This window comes from Rhinolophus ferrumequinum, chromosome 4, assembly GCF_004115265.2.
Source record: "Rhinolophus ferrumequinum isolate MPI-CBG mRhiFer1 chromosome 4, mRhiFer1_v1.p, whole genome shotgun sequence".
Lineage (NCBI taxonomy): Eukaryota > Metazoa > Chordata > Mammalia > Chiroptera > Rhinolophidae > Rhinolophus > Rhinolophus ferrumequinum.
The window spans coordinates 59,379,615-59,401,964 of NC_046287.1; the positions used below are offsets into that span (position 1 = coordinate 59,379,615).

Here is a 22,350-nt window from a genome sequence, read left to right on the forward strand (position 1 = left end):
TAAGAAAGGAAAAAACTATTATAATTGTAATACTCAATATGTACCAATAACAATAGATGAGTACAAGTCACGCTTGACTTCTGCAATTGCAAGAGGTACTCAAAGTGGTTACCGTCAGCATCCAAATACTTCTAATTATGGTGAACTACTGCTTGAGCAACGCTGACCGAAGTGTCCACTCATATACATTTTTTTTTGGCACTCCTGGCATATATTTTGAAAATCTTTGTCAATTTAATAGGTGAAAGTATACATTTTTTTATTTAAAATTTATAAGGTAGAATGTAGATGAACTTCTTTTTATCTTTTAGCTATTTGCATTTATATATTCCTAATAATATAATATAATAGTCCTATTTATACCCTTTGTCTATTTTAATATTTTCTTCTTATGAATTTGTTAGAGCACTCTTTATCTTAAAGATATTAAACCATTTTGTACACATTGCGGATATTTTTCCTACTTTGTGGTTTGCCTCTTACATATATTAATATGTATTTCAGATTAAAAACATGTTTTTACTTTTGTAATCATATGTATCAGTCCTACTTCTTCTGCTTTGTTGTTTGGAAAACTTTTTAATCGCAAAGTTAGATGTATCTTCCCAATTTCTTTTTGGTTCCAAATTATCAGTTCTATTTTGGGAATTTTGATTCTATTTTATTTATTTGTCGGCTTATTCTGCTACTAACGCCATGCTATATTTGTTCTGATCTTTCGTATGCAAGACCTCCAATATCATTTCTTTCCCCACTTCTTTATCCTAGTCCTCTGCGTTGTAGGAAGTTTCTCTGTCTTGACCTTCACACTGATCTGCAGTGTTGATTCTGTTCTTGGACTGCTGTGAAAGACCTTCTTAATTAAGCTAGGATATTTTTAGTGTCCTTACTTTATTAACTTAGACAGTACAGCTTCATCTTAATCAGTTGTCTTATCTCATCTTTTAGCTTTTATCCTGTTTGTATTTTCTTAAATTAAATGGCACAAAACATGTGCCACTTAAAACTTATTTCTATTTATTATAGTAAATATTTTGCAAAGAAAATGAAATTCTTGATGTCTCCGCCTTGAGAGTTTTTTCAACCTGTTCTTTTGCCATGCGGATCTCTCAGAAGTGCTTTGCAGAGAATCCTGTGTTGAATTATAGCTGTTTAACTTGTGGCTTCAAGGGGAGAGATCAAGGGGACCCATAATGCCACCATGCTTCTGATGTCACTCCCTAAAGTCTTTGTATTACGGAAGTTTTTCATAGGTGCCACTCATCCTTGGCAGAACAGAAGGCTATTAAGGCCAGCCTTAATATCCCCAGTGTGTGTGGATTGGCCCTGGATCTTTTCATAGAATACTATAAGGATCTTCTGATCCAATTTCATCTATGGGACAGGATTATAGACCATTTTAGAGGCCCAGCCTGGGTAGGAGATCTGGAACATGGGGCCTTGGGCAGTTCCTGCAAAGGAGATTTGTTTCTTCCTACTCTGTGTTGACAAAGCCTTTCTCTAGAGGTCAGTTTTCTCTTCCTAGGTGTTTAGTTGGTCCATTTTCCACTCTAGGTTTCTGTATCCAATTTCCTTCCTGTGGTAATAAGGAAGAGAGTACCCCTGTGGGAAAGAGCCCCATTCATCAGAGGGAATCTCCAGCAATTGTGTTTTTCTCTTTAGTTTATCTGCATTTAACCTTGATTTCCTAGCGAAGTTGTGCTACAGCTTTTGTAGGTCTCAGCCCTGGCACCCTCAACCTCAGAGTGTTAGGTGGGTTTCTTCCAGGGTGCCTTCTTCTTCCTAAGAGATAGAACTCCTATCTTTCATCAGCGAGTCTTTCTCAGGCAGCCAGGAATACCAAATACCAAATACTCTTGGTATGTGTGGTCCTTGCCCTAGAACAAGTGGAAACACCTCAAAATTGGTGGCATGTGAGAATCACTCTTCTGTAATTATCAGTCTGTTTTAGGTTTTCCCTTTTTATTGTAGTCTTTGGCTTGTTTTAGCTGGTTTCTAGAAGAGGTATAATTAGATAACCTATGATGAAATAAGATAGTGAATACTTAACTAGGAAATCAGGAATGGATCTTAAAGCTTATTTGAAATAACACCTCTCCTGCCAGCCTCACAACTGTGAATTTGAGGTTAAAATGAAATGATACATGTGAAAAGAACTTTGAAGGCTGTTTGGAGCATTATGCAAATACAAAGTTACTTTATCTCCACATTTTATGAGACCAAAAATCAGGAACCTTGTTGGAAGCAAATTTGAGTTGCGAATGTTTTTTTTTTTTTTTTTTAAATAATATGTGATAATGGAAGAGGGCTATTTAGGTGAATCATACAGCCATTCTATTTCTGTGTTTCACCCCCTTCTTTCACAGCAATACATCTGAAATAGAGGTTTGTCTTGTTCTTTATCCCCTCAAAGAGAAAGCTGGCCTGAATTTCCACTTTAGACTGTTTCTTTGAGTGCCAAGAGATTGTTTCAGCAAAAGAAACTAATCTGCAGATAGGTCTGCCCTCGTACAATACCTCGCATTGGGGGCATCGGCTTTAATTAAAATGGAAGAGTTGATCATTTCTGGCCTACCTGGAAAGCTTAAAGCTGATGTGATATGGTTTGAATGAAATAATGACTTTTGCTTAAAATGCAAATATTAATGCAAGAAAGAGCTGGGAATGATTCTCAGTGCAATTGAAAGAGATTATAAATTTTTTTCATGTCTTCTCTTAAAGTAATGGTCCTTTTCCCTCCTGAAACTCTATAATATATATATTTAACATATAGGATTTTTTTTTCCTCTTTAACATTCTTCTCAGTTGGCAATGTATCTGTCTTTTTAAATTCTTTGAAGCAGTGCAAATTTTAGGTTATTAATACATCTTGGAAAAAGTCATAAGGATTTGTTGTTGTTGTTTATGTTTCTTTGAATGATATAAGCCAGTTTCAGAAGGAGCATTCTTTCAGGCCTTCTCAGTGTGGTTATCTAGACAGCGTTTGCCACCTGGTCCCATAGTCTTGATTCATATGCAGAAAATAAAGTGACCACATTGTGAAAAATACACATATTTACCATGGTATTTATATCTACCAAAATAAAGTTTTAAAACTTGAAAAAGCATGTATTTCTCTTGGATTAAGTACACTCATCTAACTACCAAGTATTTCAATGAAAAAAAAAAGTATTTTGAATGTTGATGAGACATTAACAAGGGTAGATGGAAATGTGGTCAATTATACCAGTATATGTTAAAAGCATTCCAGATCAGTGATACTTTTTACTAACTACAATCATTGTGAGTAAAGAGTATACTTAATAAGGAATTACAATGGTTTGAGCATTGTGAAATTATTATTATTTTTATATTAAAGGCAAATTTGTTATAGAAATAAAAAAATGAAAACCATCCATATTTCCTCTACCCTAATAAATCATGCTTTTTTCCTTTCCATCTCTTATTGATGTACTTATGAATGTTTATATAATTGCAATCACAGTATCCAAGCAATTTTGAGTTTAGCATTTTTTATTCAACATTCATTATGTAGAAAACATTTTTTTTTTTTTTTCAATTTCTAACTGAACGTCAGGGCATTCTGTGGCTGCTTTAACTAGTCTTCTAAACGTCGAATACATAGTTGTCGCCCATTTTTTTGGTTCCTTTTTAGATAATTCTGCAATGAATATCTTTGCTCAAATTTAATTTTAACTTTTTATGGGGAAGGTTTTATTTTTACACAAATTGAAAGGAGTGAGATTTTTGTGTCTCATGTCAAGTAATTCAAGTAGGTAAGGGGTTGAGAGAAGCCAGTTGGAGGAAGGCACTGTAGGAAACTGAGTGTTCTGCCTTGAGAAAGAGGTGAGTGTGCCAGCAAGAAAGGAGAGGGCTCACTAGCAGAGCTGCACCCTGGCATCGAATGGTGCCAAAGACCCCAGAACTGAGGCGGGGAAAGATGTCAAGCACCCCAGAACATTCTGCTGAGAAACTCTTTCTCTTTGTTAACCAACATCATTTGGAAGTAGCTTTGGGTTTGAATCGGACTAACTGGGAGGTGACTCTACACTCCTCTCATTTTTTCGGGGTTTATACTTCCTGCCCAAAGTCAGGGTTACCTCATTAGTGCGAAGGAATTGGATTTAGCCCGGGCAGCCTGGAAAAAGCAGCAGGAGCCAAAAAAAGGTTATCTGGCAAAAGAGACACAGCTAAATGATGAATAAGAATACCTCCTCTATCACTCCATAATCAGTGAGTGTTTGCCACGGCTGTGTTTCTCTTCACCCACACACAAGGGCAAAGGCAGTACCTGCAGGGTAGTCAGTCCTCCCATCAAACCCAGAAACTGGGGCAGCTGAAGGAGAAAAATGGCTTTTAATGAATAAAATTGCTGATAAGTCTTAAATCCCAACATCTCTCTTCACTAATGGCTTTACAGCAGAGTTTATAATTTATTTCTCTTTCTTTTCAGCTAACGGGTTTTACTAGTTTTGTCAAACTGCAATTAACTAACCCAGTGAACTCTGTGCTAGAAAGAGTCTTTTTGAAAGAAACATAATATTTTACAAAAGAGAGAAAAAAAACAACCACCACAAAACAGGCCACATTATGAGATTTCCAATTTTGTCATGATTGTGTTCTCTGGGAATCCAGGGCTTTGAGTAGATTGATGATGCAGGAACTGTAATAAGAAGTTCTTCTATGGTAACAAATGAAAAATTGAAAACCCACTTCAGCCATATTTTAGTTCCCATTCTTATCACTTTGTCTTTTCACCAATTACCTGTCTGTTGTGCTTTTTACTGGCTCAGGTTCTGTGGTCACATTCAGCATCTTGCAAGTTTTTTAAATGTTCTTTTTCATTTTTGTGACTGTAGCAGTATGTTCCTAATATTACCACTACCCCTTAAAAACAAACAAAAACTACCCCAAAAAACAAACAAAACTATAGAAAATGTGTACAGATTTTAGTAATCGACATGTTTATCTGTAAAAAGAAAATGCTAGTTTGCACTGAATGGTTCTCAAAAGCATGAGGAAGCTGAACGATGGTGTTAAAATCATCTGACACAGGTCCACGTAGATCTCTATTTCTCTGTCCTACCAATTTTCCAGACAAACAAGACTCCAGATAAAGCTTGATTAAAAATGACTATATATTACTTTACATATATTTGTATATATTATACAATCAAAATCACACTTCAGTACTTTTACAGATCTGTAAATATTTTTCATGTTCCAATAGCACTTTTAAACCCATTTAATGGCCTTAAAAGTATTTGGGGACTGTTCAGAATCATGGTCTTCTTGCCACAGGCACAATAAAGGAATTTAAAAAGTGATCAATGAGGAAAACCAGACAGAAAGGATTTACAATATATCCTGTAAACAAGATGCAATTTGCTGTGTGTTCTTTGAAAATTGCTTTGCCTTTGTGGCTAATCTAAAAGGCAAACCACCATCTAGGAGATTGGCTAGAAACCAACTGTTATAAGGGCCAAGTGGAACCAAGGCCTGGTAAAGAATATCTCTGAGTGAAAGAAGCGGTAGGGGACTAGAATTAGGTAGCAATGGATTCAAGGCAAATTCACGTTATAGAGACTCTGGTAGGACCAAAGTTAGGGACTGGTGCAGTCAGCAGTGAGAAATGATTATTTAGCAGCATGTGGATTGCAGTTGTTCATATGCGTTGTCTCATGTGATTCTCATGGCAAGCCTACTAAATATTATTATGTTCATATTGTACATGGAGAAAATGAAACTTATTTTGGCTATGAACAAATTAGAGTAAGTGACTTGTTCGGTATCACGCAGTTAGAAAGCAATAGAGCCGGAAATGGGGTTTAGAACTTCTGACTACAGTCATGCGCTGCTTAACAATGGGGATAGGTTCTGAGAAATGCATCATTAAGCAATGTCTTTGTTGTGTGAACATCATAGCGTGCACTTGTACAAACCTAGACGGCATAGCCAACTACACACCGAGGCTACATGGTATAGTCTACTGCTCCTAGGCTACGGAGCTGTACAGAATGTTACTGTAAAAACAACATGAGATAAAATGAAGCACAAGAGAAAATGATGCAATCAAGAGACTTGGTAAACACGAGATGTGTGAGGCTGCTGCTGGCATAACATGACATACTGTTTATAGCCAACTTTCTTTTTGTATGTAGGAAGAGTACATTCTAACATAGCAATAAAAAGTATAGTACAATAAGTACATAAATTAGGAACACAGTCGTTTATTATCATTATCAAGTATTATGTCCTGTGCATAATTGTATGTGCTTTTCTATGACTGGCAATGCAGGGGGTTTGTTTACACCAGCATCACCACAAACACATGAGTAGTGTGTTGTGGTAGGACATTGGGACAGCTACGACAGTACGGCCGCTACAATATTACCTGGCTACGACATCACTAGGCGATAGGGATTTCTCAGCTCCCTTATAATCTTATGGGACCACCACTGTGTATGTGGTGTGTCTTGACTGAAAGATCGCTGTGTGGTGCATTACTGTATTTTATTACTGCTCTTTTCACTCCATCCTCCTGCCTCCAGTAGTAACTTGGAAGTCAGAACTGCAGTATTCTTTAAAGGTCAGGAGAGTGAGTGGGCGCTCAGTTGAGCAAAGGCATAGAGAAAAGATGGAACTAAGCAGGGATCAGTTTCTCCACACTGCACAAGGACTGGTCAGTGCAGGCAGAAATTGTCAGTCCTGCAAATTCTGTAGGAGATGGGTCTCTATTTGTTTCTGGATGTGCCTACTTACATGGAGCTTGGGCTCTGGCAAGTCCTCACATGTGCAGACAGTATCTTTTGTTTGCTCATGGTATCTGACTTTGGAAAATCCCTTTTGATGGCCTATTAATGAGGCCCAGGTATGAAAGAATCCAAGGGAAAGGATTCTGTTGGAGATGCTGTACGTGCCTGACTCCAGGGAAGGCATCGCCCCTAGCTCCTTAGAACAGGGCTACAGTAGTAAGAGAGGAGGTGGAGAACCTGGCTTTTCATCACAATTGATCCTTGTATTATTACCTCTGCTGTCCTGTTCTTTTAATAATAATTAAATATATTATTCACTCCAGGCTAAAAGATCCTAATGCTTTTACCTTTCTTCATAAACTGTGTTTTCTAATCCTGAAATTATATTGGTTTTGTGACCTTGGACAAGTCTCTTAACCTATCTGAACCTTCATCCCACATATCTCACAGGAACATGCAAAAGTGTTTTCTAATAAAAGTATTTCTTGGCACTGACAGTCACTGGCTGTGCTTCCAAGGATTTAAAATGCTTTCTCTTTCACAGTGTCTGCTTCTGCTTTTCCTTCCCAGAGTCGAAAACATGCAAGCAAAGTCCGACTGTATTACATGCTTCACCCCAGGGACGGTGGGTGTCCTGCCAAGAGGCTCCGGTCAGAAAATGTGAGTATCTGGCAACATGTGATATCCTTAGATGATTTATTCTGTTTGCTAAGACCTTTGTAGATCTAGGAATTGCAGTCATGTCCAGCTTGGTGGAAGAGCTAAGTGAGTTGAAACAGTTCTCATTAACTATTACAGAAAATATTGCCTGTAAGCAAGTCTTTTTTTCTTTTTCCTGCCAGAACTTGCCAGTATGGTGTTGGAGGACTTTCTAATGAAACTGTGCTGGGCCCATGCAGAGAAAGAAAGTACAGAGGTGAGGGGACAGAAAGAGGCTAGGTAAGGGGAGACAGGAACCATCAGAAGACCGAGAGCAGGGAGGACATGACCTAAGGGGCAAACCTGTCAAACACAGCAGATACTTCTTTTTACATATTTTATTTTTCCTTTGGTGTGCAAAGCAGAATGCCAGTTTGTTCATTTATAATGCGGACTGTGCACATCTTGCAAATAAAAATACTCCGAGGTTTTGATCAGCAGCCCCTCTCCCTGAGGGAACATTTACTTGGGAAGACACATGATAATTAGAAAGTTGCTTTGAGGGTGTAAAGTCAGAGCAAAGGGCTTACTTTGGCCAGGCTAAAGCAAAGACTGATGAAATAAATATTCCTTCCTCCCAGCAGGGCTTACTTTTCCTAATCAGTAGAATATTTTTTTATTTGTGTGTGTGTGTGTTTTTTTTTTTAATGTACAGTTGGCGTAACACCTAATAGTAGTTTCAGGAGTACAACATAGTGATTTGGCATTTATATATCGTACGATGAGTGAACACCACACTGGTCTAGTAACCATCTGCCACTGTGCAAAGTTGGCACACTATTATTCACTGTATGCCTCCTCACCTTTTTCACCCATCCCTCTACTCTTTCCCCTCAGGCAACCATCAATTTGTTCTTTGCTTCTATGAGTCTGATTTTGTTTTATTTCTTCTTTTTTAAAAATTCTACATATAAGTGAAACCATATGATATTTGTCTTTCTCTGTCTGACATATTTCACTTAGCACAGTACCCTTTAAGTCCATCCATGTTGTCATCACAAAGGGCAAGATTAAATTTTTTTATTGCTGAGTAATAATCCATTCTATATACTGTGTTTCCCCGAAAATAAGACCTAACCGGAAAATAAGCCCCAGCATGATTTTTCAGGATGACATCCCCTGAACATGAGTGCTAATGTGTCTTTTGGAGCAAAAATTAATACAAGACCTTATCTTATTTTCGGGAGAACACGGTATGTGCCACATCATTTTTATTCATTTATCTACAGATGGACACCTAAATTGCTTTCATAGCTTGGCTATTACTAGTAATGCTGCAATGCACATAAGGGTGCATATATCTTTTCAAATTAGTGTTTTCATCTTTTTTTTTTTTTTTTTTTTTTAGATAATTCCAGAAGTGGAATTGCTGGGATGTATGGCATTTCTATTTTAGTTTTTTGATGAATCTCTATATTGTTTTCTATAATGTCCGTACCAATTTGCAGTCCTACCAACACTGAGTGGAATCGGAGGACCTCCACGATAAACACTGAAGAGCAAACACAGAAATTCCTTACCCTTTGAGTTCTGAGGAAGCTGCAGACATAGAATATATACCCCACACTATCACTTGTGTTTGTGATCCTGTTTTTCTTTATTGCCATATAGATAGCTGCCAGTCTTCTTTTCTTTATTAAAAATTAATACATGATCATTGACGAAACTTGACAAAAACTGTACTTGTGTATTCTTCACAGGAAAGAAAAGAGAGAGCAAGAGAAGGCGTATGACCAAAGGTAGTGAGCATCAGGGCTGGTATTGTTAACAAATTCTAATCATGTCTCTTAGCATTACAAAATGAACTGCTCATATAGACTAATCTGGAACATTGTGGAGTTTGCTTTGCTCCCTTGGTGAAGCAGCATTTAGAGCTCATTGGAGGCAAATGATGTCATGAAAACTTTGTAAGCTGCTAAAAAGTGGGACTGCGTCTAGTTCTGTTAGCTCTTAGCTTTGTGACTTTGGACAAATAATTGATTTCTTTGAGTCTTGGTTTCCTCAGTAAGGCTTTAATAATCATACTTTTCTCACTGGGCTTTGGTGAATATGAAATGAAAGGCTAGGTAATCAGGTGCATTGTTACATGTCAGACACTGAGGAAAGGGAGGTAAATAAGACACAGATCTGTCTAAAAGAAACTCATAGTGAGGGAGATTAGCATTGTATAAAAATAGCTATAATGCCACAGTATAGGGGTTTATTAACATTCTGACAAAAGTCCCATGGAAACAAAATTATGCCAGGTCAATCCCATCAGGAAAGATGTCACTGAAGAGTTGGCATTTGAGCTGGGGGTCTTTGGGCTTGAGTGGATTGTACCAGGTACAGGTGGTGGGAGTGAGGAAGGTACATTCCTCTCAAAAGAACTTTTTAAACCACTGGAGAGTCAGCCTAAACCAGCTTTTATGTTATCTCAGAGTCCTGTGGCTTCACTAGAGAAGTGCTTTCCATCAGATTTCTATTAGCAGAGGGAACAGAATTTGTTTTATTTTTCCTTTGAAATTATCCAGCAATGGTGCCTGTATTCCTTCATGCAATGGCCATTTAATGTCTTATCCTAATAATCAGAAACCTGGGGTTCGTGGATACTTGGCAATTAGCTCTTTGAACACAGATTACTTTCTATCCACTCAAGTTCTAATCATAACTGTTGCACTTACTTATTTCTGAGCTACTAAGGAGGGCTTGATCAGATAGACAGAAAGGGGTGCTGGAACTCAAGATGGTATTCCTCAAGGGCACGGTCATTGCCACGCTGGCCAGATCCAGGAGTCACCCCACTCGGGCTCTGGTTTTGCCAGGAACTTTGAGGTCAGTTTATGGAGGGGAAGATGTTTGGATTTTAGAGCAAGGAGTATTTGTAAGCATTTGAAAACCTTTTCCTTTGATGTATCCTGGGTTTTAAAAACTTTGATCTATAGTTGATTTATTTATTAAATCATTTTTCTATAACTTAGCAATCATAGTATAAAAGCAAGTCAGTAAACAAACAGGAGAACCAACATGATCTTACTTTTTGAAAGATATGGTGGATGCTCTTATTAGGCTGTATTTCATAGGTGAACGTGGCTTTTCTACTTGGCATTTTGATATATTGGATGAAGCCTGGAAGCCACCCCTAGTCCCTCTTCAGGGCTCTGAGAGTCAACATTGGTAATTGCTTGGATCAACTTTCTTTTGTACACCGACCCTCTTACCTAAGGGTTGAGAGACTGAATACGCAAATGGACAATGGCCAGGCCATATATAAAAATAGAACTTTGTACAGAAATCCAGGCCATTAATGTACAGTAACCAGCCCCGGAAGCCTGCCTAAGTCAGACCACTATCTTTAGTATCGATCTAGGAAGCCCAACAGTAGCCCTTGTAACAATAGACCCAAAATGGCAAGGGCTTAATTACTGTCTGATAGCTTCTATAAATTTTTGTCTCGGCTTCCAGCTTAGAACCAACCAGAAAAAGCCACACATGCTTCCCTGAATAATTAGGAAGTCCGCATCGAGGTAACCCATCTCCATCGTCCCCAAACCAACAGCCTCCACTCAGGGCACACCTGAAGCCTCCCTTTTTTTTTCCATTATAAAGCTTCCCCACTTTTCTGCTTTCTTTGAGTCTCCAAACACAAGTGATGATGGCTGACTCCCTTGCTATAGCAAGCTTTGAAAAAAATAAACTCTCTTGTTCTCATTTGTTTGATCTTTATTTCCACAGAGTTGTGAAATGGGATAGCAACAATATGTAATGTCATAGTGCCCCAGCAAGGAAACTCATGTATTTAGTACTTTGTTTTCAAAGTGCTTTCTGCATTCATTATGATTATTGATCCTCTTTCTGCCAGCCCCCAATGTTCTTGGACGTACGTAACACTTTCTTCCACTTGCTTCTCTATTCCTGCCCATGTTCCCACCTACCCTGCTTCCAGGAGCTGTGACAGGTTTGTTTCCCAGTGTTACCGATTGAGAACAGTTTCATGGCTGCCCTGAATACCCAACGAAGCGAGAGGAACTGTACAAAGAGAGCAAACATGTTTCGGACTTTCAAACCCTGACCACACACGAACCTCGGGCCTATAGTGATTCCTAAAATTGATGGGGCTGATAAGTAATGGCAGACATCCTTCCCCTTTCCCTTCTTAGCTCTCTGGGAATACATAGTAATTCCAATTTTACATACAGATGAATGTGAACGGAAGTGCCTATTATTATTCCCAAGGCCTATTGCCATTTCTGCTTCAGGTCATTTGACCTTTTTTTTGTTGTTTAAAAACTTAAATTTATTTCTGTCATCTGTCCTTGCATTTTAACTTTTACAATTTTCCCTTCACATGCTTTTACTCTTTAGAATCCTCATTTGGGTCTTTCATGGTTTTTTTTTCCCCCCATGAAATTTTAGAGCAAGATGTTTTCCCCTTGATGCCACAGAGTAAAATTACATGTGAAATAAATTGTTATAGTTGATTGCCTTAGAGAAACTTTCAGTAATCCCCTGAGCGTTAGAGCCAGAAAAGGACTTTCAAAATCCTCTAGTGCATTGAGAATATTAGTTTTTCACCAATGGCCCTTTTTATTATCTTCTTACCCATGGAGCACATGTTTTGAAAAAAATCGTCTGTTTGGGAAATAACACTTTTAAGTAAAAAGGTAATTCCGTTTTACTTTTATTTTCATTCTGTAGAGATAAGTAACTGCCAACTCAAATCTCCAGTTAGTATTAAGTAAATAGTGTTTTTATATGTAGTTAATATAATTCCTTCTAAGTGGAGAAACTTGACTTTTGGTTAGTGTGATCAGGCTTATAAGGCCTAAATATTTATCTGATTGCCCTTAGGTCTGAAATATTCAGCATAGCTTGAGAACCTCCAGCATCATCTTTACAGGTCCCCAAACATCCTGGATTGCAGGTTGGAAGGACTCTAGTTCTACCCTCCCCCAAACCCCTACCTTCCTGCTCTTATTACACAGGTGACTGGAAGGCCCAAGGAAGTACCATGACTTCCAAATTGGTCAGGCCTGAGATTGACTATCCCTGCTTCCCGAAATCCTATTCCTAGGCTTCTTGAAATTTTACCTAATCTTTAGGCATTGATTCCCTTGCTGGGTCCAGAGTCAGAGAACACTGCTGTTCTGGGGCAAAGTAGTAATAGTAGCTAGCAGTTATCAGGCACTTCCCACTTAACTTCTAAATGCTTTACATACACTAACACATTTGATGCTCACCACTCCTGTGTAAGGTAGAAACTGTCCTTATCCCCATAGAGAAGCAAACTGAAATAGAGAGATTAAGTAACTTGACTCTGGTCATACAGCTGGTAAGTGGCAGAGGTAAGGCTGGGAAATATAAAACAAAACAAAAATTTCCTCTGGGACTGCTATCTAGCTCACCACCTCACTTCATGTGACAGTTAGTAAGCATCTACTAAGTGAAAAGACTTGGAACCTTCCTCAAAAGAAATAAGGATTTAATGGGGAGTCTGATGTGCAAATCATGTCTGTTAATGCAATGTGATAGGTGCCACCATAGACATATACCTGGGCACCATCTAGACACAAGAGAAGGGCCCCCAACCTCTCCTGGGAGGATGAGACAGGATGCGATTTCCTGAAGAAAGCGATAGTCAGCTGATTTTTTGAAGGATAGATGTGGCCAAGCCAAATGAAGAACAGTGAGAAAGGGCTCTTTTGAATGTGGAGTCAACATGAGTAACATCTTTAGGGAAGCAAAATTCAAAGGTAGTTCTAGAGTATAAAGTGCTAGTGGGTGGCTGTGTTAGTTTCCTAGGGCTGCTGTAACAAATGACCACAAACTGGGTGGCTTAAAACAACAGAAATTTATCTCTCACAGTTCAGGAGACTACAAGTCTGAAATTGCGGCAGGGCCTCCCTCTGGAGGCTCTGAGTGGAAATCAGGTCCATGCTTCTCTCTCTGCTGCTGGTGGTCGCTGGCAATCCTTGGCGAACCTTGGTTTGCAGCTACAACACACCAGTCTGCTCTCACATGCCCTTCCTGCCTGTGTGCATCTCTGTATGTCTTCTCTCTTTGTATAAGGACATGAGTCATCGGATTTAGGGCCCATTATAATCCAGTATGATCTCATTATAACTAATTAATCTGCAAAGACCCTATTTCCAAATGGCCAAGGTGGACATGAATTTTTAAGGAGATTTTTTAGGGAGACAGTATTCACCCAGTACAGCAGTGGAGACAAAAATTGAGGTTGGGCTGCTGGACAAGAGGACAAACATATATTGTGCATAATATTGACATTTACTTTGTCAAAATTGTCTGTTTTCTCAAGTGGTCTGCTGGTGAACCCCATCGCAGGGAGTTCTCAAAGATAGGGGCATATACCAACAAACGTTGTGTGTGTTTGGGCTTCCAGCTGTGCATTGGGAGCTGGAAGTGGGGATTCTGGCCCCGGCTGTGCTGCTGAGTTGTTTGACAGCTTTCTTTTACACTTTCTAAACCTTCCATGGCCATGGTTTTAATTGGGGTCTATAATCACTGCTGTGTCTGCATCTCCGAGTTATAAAGGGGCTCAATGAGAACTTCCTGTTTGCGAAGCTGCATGATGAACTGTAAAGTGTATATGAAGCATTTTTTCATGAAATTTGTATGTTGGGTCCATTCTTTGCTGTCTACAGTGCAATATGCAACTTCTATAGTCCAGTTAGGCACAGGGCTGCTGTTCCCACCTGAAAAGCAACTAGGAGATAGACAGCTGTGAGTATTTATTTGTGTGTCTTAAGTCAGGAGTCAGAAAATAAGTCACTGGTGAGCTGCCTCCACTGCCTGCTTAGGTAAGGCCTGCAAGTTAGGAATGGTTTTGACATTTTTAAATAGGGGAAAAATCAAAACAAGAATAATGTGTTGCAAGGCTTAAATTACATGAAATTCAAATTTTAATGTCCATAATTAAAGTGTTATTGGAACATCACCACTCAATCCTGTACATATTGTCTATGGCTCCTTTTACTCCACAACAGCAGGGCTGAGTAATTGCAACAGGGACTCTTCATCTCAAAGCCTAAAATATTTACTTTCTGAATAGAATATTTACTCATAGGAAAAGTTTGCCGACCGCTGTGTGAGGGGGATGATTTTGGTGAAGGAAAGGAAGTGTGGGTCTGCCTGCTCACAGGAATCATTCCTTTGGGACATTCCAGACTCTAGAGCTGCCTTGTCCTCTGTTCCTTGCAAGTTTTAGTTTGTCAGTGGCCAGCAGGTTGAAGATTTTGCCCAACAGGAAGCATTGTTCCAAACCCCTGAGCTGGAATCAGCATTGTTGCTTTCTGCTTTGTTTCTTGAAGCTGGCGGCACTGTGGAAACAATGAGGGTGGTTTGTTTCTTCCGCCATCTGCACACTAGACTCAATTTATGGTAACCAAAACTCCTGAGTTTTCTGGGACAGCAATGATTTAGAATATTCTTTCTTGTCACTAAACATTAATGACATGTCCTGAAATGTCCAATATTTCCTATCCAAACTGTACCCAAAAGTGGAATAAAATCTTTTGTTATACAGATATACCAATAATAATCTAAATGATAACAGAACTCATTGAGGCGAGTGTGCAGTGTGACACTTCAGCAGTACATGACTTTTTAGGCGCAACACTCGGTCGCTAGGTTGAGATTCTGGTTCTGAAATGCATTCATACTGAAATATATGTCATAGTTATTCTATGCAGAATATGATCTAGAGAAGAAGAAAGAAGGATTTCTCCAAAAGACATCTAAGAAAGTACTTTTTAAAAAAAAAAAAAAAAAAACAGTGGACTTGATATCATGGGTCTTTGATTACTGAAAGCCTAGTGGCCTCCCTCCTGTCCTGTGGAGCTCCATTATTCTATTGTTGACATATCATTGGATGTATTCTCTTGTTAGCAGGCCACTTATTAAGCTCTTTTTATGTGTCAGGCCATATACTAAATACTTGATAGCTATTTCAATTGAACTGTACAAATGCAAGTAAGAATCTTTATTGCTTCCATTTAAAAAGATGTGAAAACGGAAGCTTAGGTCAAGCATCTTATCTAAAATGCATACCCTGTAAGTGATAACAGCCAAGATTCAAGCACTATACAGTTTGATTCTAGAACCTGAGCTCTGTATTGCTATATATGCTTCATTCATTTATTCGTTCACTTAAGAAATATTTAGTGACTGCCCACCCAGAGTTAGGTACTATGGTGATTGCTGAAAATTTAATGGTGAATGAAACAGATATAGTTTCTGTTTACAGGTGTTTATAGGATAGTGGGGGGATATAAATATTAATTTTTAAAGGATCTTACAAATATATAAATGAAGGAAAATAATGGAAAAGCATACAATGGGGAAACATTAGGTCTTTGGGGTCAGAGAACAAGTGATGTTTGAGCTGTATCTGAAAGATGAGTAAGGATTAACTAGTCAAAGAGGTGAGGGGGTGGACACAGGGGGGACTCCAGGCCGAGGGAAGAGCATGTGCAAAGCCTCCCAGTCAGAGAAAGCATGGCACACTTCAGGAATAAAAAGAAAGCCAGTGTGGCTTGTAGATAGAAGCAAGCAGTGATGTGAGATGCAGTGAATGGATTGATGGAAAGAAGAGTAGAGGTGAAGTGTCCAGTACCAGACTTTCACTAGGTCACTGAAAGAGCATGGCCTTAGATGAGCGTGATCCCACAGAAGCCCAGGCTAGAGAGACCCTGTAAGTGTGCTAATGCCCAAAGCCAGGACAGTGTGTTAAGTGAGCTCAAGGCAGTCACCAAGTGGGGGCACTGCGGCAAAGATAGTAACAGAATCCTGACGGGCTGAACTCAATCAGCAGGAATTTGTCTGGAGGACTTCTGGAAAGGGATGCAGAGGCTGGGAATGGTTAGCTCTGTGCTCCCAGCAGGAGAACTGGGGTTATTTAAAAGGTTGGAATAGCCCAGATGTGGTCTTGGGACCTAGGTCCAATGACTCCCGGGGCTCACCCTGTTCTTCCTTAAACGGCAGAGCTGGTAGGACCGGAGAGCACAGTTTTAGGCTTGATGAGGGCAGGGTCCTTACCTTACTCATCTTTGTACCCTTCACACTTCAAACAGAGGGGTTCCATAAATGATTGTTCATATTTCCATAATAAGAGGTCCTGTTGTTTTTTTCTGTAAAACAATTATTATTTTAAAAACGATGTTAATTAAAAAATTATCATCTGTGTGGATAGTCTTATAGAGCATGTCTATGAAATCATACTTTAGGTGTATATCTTTATCAAAGTGCCTTGGTTACAAAGATTATTTTGTGAAATTGGGTTTGTTCAAGAAAGTCTGAGGGTTAGGGACAGTGTTTCCGTGAGAAACTTCACCAGGTTGTTGGCCCCATTTGTGTCATCTTCACATAGGAGAAAGCTGACAGAGGGAGACGTGGTGTTGGAGGCTGTGCGCTCACAGCACACGCTGGTTACTCCAGCACTTGCTTCTGACCAGGACTTCCACATTCCCACTCCATCTCCCCCTTGACAAATCCTGCTCACTTATTTGCTCTCTCTGCCCCTAGCTGATGCCTGCTTTCTCCTGGCTTGACCCTGTCTTACCACAAATCAGGACTGTTAGTACAGGTATGGATGGGGGAACTAGCAGAAGTAGCAGTCCTTCCCAGATCCCAACTCTCTTTCAGCCCTAAGAAAAAAGGAATGTATTACTCAGGAAGTTCTCTGGAGGAAATTTTGGTGCTGTCTCAGGGGTGAAGAGATTGAGCATATCTATTGGACGATCTTAAGACATGGAAGAATACAGGTCAAATTCCTTAGCATGCGTCTTTCACTTTGCACACTAACTGGGCCCTTGTAATGAATCCAAAAATATTTTTGTTCAGAGTAGTCTGATGATCACAGACTACAAAACTTCTGTTTGTTCTGTGATAATCACTCTGTAATGCCAACCCTGAAATGTTAGTTATATATTGGCTTTTCTTGTTTGGAGAGAGGGGCTGGCAGGGGTGCATGTGAGCCCCTAGGCACAGTTTGATGACTCACCAGCATGTGGTAGCTGGGTTCTTCAGCTTTCACTCTCCTTTTTGCTGTGTTTCATCTTTCCAGGTGTCTGCATCTCAAGCACATCTTTCCTGTCTCAAAAAAATATTTTTTCCTGATAGATTTCCTTGGTTAACATGCTAGAATCTCACAAAACATAAGTTTGTTTTTCTCTTAGGTCCCAACTCTTTCCTGAAAAATTGTATCACTCACTTTTAATCAAATTTCATTCCTTCTGTGTCTGGGCCCATTTATCTTCATCTCTTTCCCAGCTGCAGGGAGGGCTGTGGGAGGATCTTGCCTCCCTTCCTTCCTTTGTCCTACATAGTGCAGTAAGTCTTTACTCTCGTACTGCTATGTCATAAATCATGCCTGCTGTCTTCCCATTATGTGACCCCGTGTGCCCATTCTGTTTCTCTTTAGTAACCTCTGGGTATTCTTCATGCTCAGCATGTTATTCTTGCAGAACAAAGAAATCTGTTTCCTTCACTACATTCTAGCTTGTGACTGTTCGGCTTTACTTAGGTTGATGTGTTCTTTTAGAAATATATGTATATTCCTTCTTGCCTTAGAACCAGCCAAGGGTTGTAATATTAGACTACAAGACACATTTATAACTTCATGTGACCTGGATTTGGTGCAGGTAATGCTGAGACAATGATGAATGTCTCCTGATAAACACCAGAAAGCCTTGCAAAATACATTTGAACAATAAGAGAATGATGCACTGAGTGCTACTAATTTGCAGTAAAATGTTTCCTTGAAGTTGGATCCAGCAAAGCTTTGTTGTGCACCTGTCCGGTATCGCCGACGGCCCTGGGAGCTCTGCGTAGGTGATCTTACGTGATTTGCAGAAAATTTTATCCTGCGAGTATTACTGTGCCCATTTACAAGTGAGATAAAGATGGTTCAGAGGGCATTCGGAACACAAAATGGATCAAAACTGAGGTCATCTAATTCTAGTACATTTTTCGTCCTGCCACCTCCTTGTGGCAGCCTTTGATGCCCTTCATTTCTTTAGTTTTTAAAAACATAGTTTCACTCCTGACTCAGCCATTTCAACATATCGGTGACATTAGTAGTGTTAACTTCCTGTAGAACATTCTTTATGGGAATAACTCAAGAAATTCTTCCACTCAGAGCCTGTGGTGCCTGGGCCAGTGTTCACTGGTTCATCCTCATCGTGTTCTTTTCTTCCTGGGTCCCTTCTGAAGGTTGATGGCCTGACAGTCCTATTGAAAAGCTGAGGGGTATGAGGCTGTGTTGCTGCTCCATTCAGGGTGATGTGAGAAACAAGCATAGGCTCTGGGAACTGCCCCGTCATTAAACCTGGCCTCCAATTTCTGCTAGCTGGGTGACCTTGGTCAAGTTCCTTAATGTTTCTAAGACTTAGTTTCCTCGTTTGGAAAATGGTGCCAAGCACCCATATGTTCCAGGACTACTGTGAAGAATAAATGTTATAGTGTAAACATCAAGTAGGGAGCACAGGGCCTGGTGAGAATAGGGGCTCAGTAACTGTTATTTCCTTCTCTTTTTGGTTGGACCGGATGATGGTGAGCCTACATTTGACAGGGGAAAAACACACACCAGACTGATTAGAATGAGCCAGTGGGGGAATTCAATGCTCTGTATTCCAGGACTAAATGCTGCTGACAGATACATTTTCTGCACAAGTCCTAAGTAATTGACAAGGAACTAGAAAAATTAGAGAAAATATTACAGTGTTCAATAACATTCTTGTTTTAAAGAACCTAGGTTCATACAAAGAGTGAAAAATATGGTGTTGGCATTTGCACTTAGGAGCTTCGCTTGGAGGAACGTGTATGTGTTGTCATTGCTTGGCCGTTATCCAGCCCCAATATTTAAGTCTAGCCAGAAGAGAGTTAGTATTTGGAACAGCTCTGGGTGACAGCATGCACACCCCTTAGCCACGCACACAGAGCAGTTGTAACCCCCTCCCTTCCGCTTACAGGTGGTGTTATTCAGTTATGGCACAGTGACTTTAATAGATATTAAAAATGTGGCTGTTTAAGCATGTCATTCTTGAAACCCCGTTGAAACCCTCTATGGAAGCATATGTGAATGAACCTGCTACAGGGCTATTACTTGCAACAAGAATGGTTCCTCTTGATCTTGCGACATTGTATAGCCAAATCATCTTGTAATTATGTATAATTCATCTATTAGCTTTGGCTTTCTGCCAAGCATAGTTAAAAGAAAAATTGTGTCCAAAACGAGATTATTTTTGTGAATTCCTGATGGAAAAGGGCATTTTTCTGCAAAGTTATTAACTTTGCTTTACAGCTGACCTTTAAAGGAATGTCTATGATTTCAGATAACTCAAGAATTCAGCAAATATTGTACTCTATATAATTTAAATAGTCATTATAGTTTTGACTATAAGCATTGTATCATAAGATAGTATTTTATTTAAATTTTTGATATTTTATTATAAAAGGAAAAAATCTTGTTTCGTTGATGCATTGAGTGATGGTTGACCTTTTCTTATTAAATTTCATCTTCACATTTCAGTTGTTCATAACCCTAGAAGGTCACTAGTTAGCATTAGCAACCCCAGAAATGAATAGTCATGATATCACATCCTAGAATTGACAAATTAGTTTATTTGATCTCTCATTATCCATTATATTCTTTGTTCTAATGGGGGATGAAAAAATTCAAGATAGAACTATGACCTGAAATTTCCTGAACACCAAAAAATTAGGTTGTTTAGTGTATCTTTCCTACCCATTCCTCTCTCTATACAGACATTGCACTTTTATGTTTTGTGTGTGTGTGTGTGTGTGTGTGTGTGTGTGTGTGTGTGACATACTGTCCTTGGCAGTAGGTCTCTGCTTTCATAGTTAATAAGGCAAAGAAAAAAAAAAAAGGAGGTAAAGAGAGGGAAAAACGGAAAAAATAGAGTGCCATCCAGATAAAAGTAAAGTTAAATTGTAACCAAAGGATGTCTGAGCCTGGAAAGGGTTTGAAGGCTTCTCAGTGCAGTCATTTACCTACAGTGCAAGTCTTGTCACCTAGAAATAAAACAAAAAACCTGTAGTCCTGTCGGCACTTCACTTGGACTTCAAGAAAGACTGAGTGATCTTGGACGAATCACCTTCCTGGATTGTTTCTTCCTCTGGAGTAAATGAGCACTTGTTTCTTTCCAATTTTAATAGACGGTGCTTTAAATATTCTCTGGAAACTAACCTTGTGATTCATCAATAAACTGGATAAATTAATTTTTTATAATTTCAAATATTTCTTTTATTTTCTATGCAATAATTATTCATCTATATAATCCATTAATAAGTGTTTTGTGCCTATTTCCGATACAGAGTAAGTGATGAACAAAGCCAGACGAAGACCAGGTCTCTGCCTTCAACTGAAAATGGCAACTCTGAGAAGTGCTATGGATGAGTGCACATGGTGCTGAGAGAGATCAATCATTTAGGAGCGGGGGCCCAGCTGAGAAGTGAAGGAAGGTTTTTATGAGCAGTGTTTCCTATGTGGCATCTAAGTGATTTCTAAGGTGCATAGGCTTTAACTGGGTAAAGAAGTAAGGAAGATCATTCCAGGGAGAGGGAACAGTGCTTATGAAAGTCTGGGGAGGTATAGAAAGCGGATGAGCATGGCTAGGTCAGAACAAAGCAGGGGTGGTGGTAGAAGAAGCTAGAAGGAGCACTAAGCAGGAACCAGACCACTGAGCTTTCTAGGGGAAGGGAGAGGATATAATTTATCATCCAAACTGGGACACTGCATGAAACCGGAACAAGTGTAACCTGATAGGTATGATCAAGGACTCTATTTAAAAGCTACTGAAAGAGTTTTTGTCTTTATTTTAAGTGCAGTGAAAATTCATTGAAGAATTTAAGCCAGGAGACTGAAATGATCAGATCTGGCATCTAAAGTTCACTCTGTTGCAATGTGAAGAAAAGACTGAAGGAAGTCCCAGAGCGGGAGTGAGTGGGCCTGTTAGGATCCTGTTGTAGAGGTCTAGGGAGTATGGACTAGAGTAGAAGAGGTGGAGATTAGGAGTAGTGAATAGATAAGAGAGAATTTCAAGTTAACATCTTCAGTGATGGAGAACTGGTTGCAGTAAAGGCCCTGATTTGTTTCCACCTCCTTATATCTCTCCCTTTGGTAGTATCCTCTCACAACCTGACTCAGGGCTTATTTGACCAGGAAATTTGCTGTGGCCAGTGGAATAGTAGCAAATGCATGATAAGCATCGCCATGAAAAACACGCATGCTTTGCACTTACACTGTTGGTGCTCTTGGACTCTTGCAACTAGTCTGGGCCAGCTGACTGAAGGACGAGAGAACATGTAGCTAGTGGTGGATGCTGTCATAAACCTCAGAAAAGAGCCAGCACCTGCCAACTAAACAGCTGGCTGCAAACTCAGTGAGCAGGTGGCCTCGGCTCAGACCCGGAGCCCAGCCTGAATTGCCAACCTGCTGAATCATGAACTAGATAAATAGCTGTTGTTTTAAACCATTAAGTTTTGGTTTGGTGTGTTGCATAGCAGTAGATACAGAAGATTTTGTTGAGAGGAAACTCTGGAAGAAGACTAGGTTTGGATAAGACAACTTTGTTGAGACATGCTGACTTTGAGGAACAATTAGGACAGTTAGGAAGTCACATCAAATTGGAGTGGAGATGTGTGCCTACAGCTCAGAGGAAAGATGTGGGTTGGAGATGTAAATTTGTGTACGATCTCTGTGTTTGAGAACCTCTAGGAAGAGAATGTGAGTAGAAGAGGAGGGGAAAGGAGAGGAAGGCATGGGAATGGAGGGAAGAAGAGGGAAAGAGAGGAGAGGAGGTCTAGAAACCTGCTTCTGGGAAGACAATGAGACCACAGGAAGACATGGAAGAAACAGGCAGAGAGCAGGAGGAAA

General features: G+C 39.5%; 1 protein-coding gene across 3 annotated transcripts in view; it reads left to right on the plus strand.

Moving 5' to 3' along the window:
* ZMAT4 (zinc finger matrin-type 4) overlaps positions 1–22,350 on the plus strand; it is a 325,908-nt gene that overhangs the window by 117,097 nt on the left and 186,461 nt on the right. For all 3 annotated transcript variants that reach the window (XM_033104618.1, XM_033104619.1, XM_033104620.1), the window contains one exon: positions 7,326–7,415. In XM_033104618.1, coding sequence (XP_032960509.1) covers positions 7,326–7,415 — 90 coding nt within the window. The remainder of the gene's footprint in view (positions 1–7,325; positions 7,416–22,350) is intronic.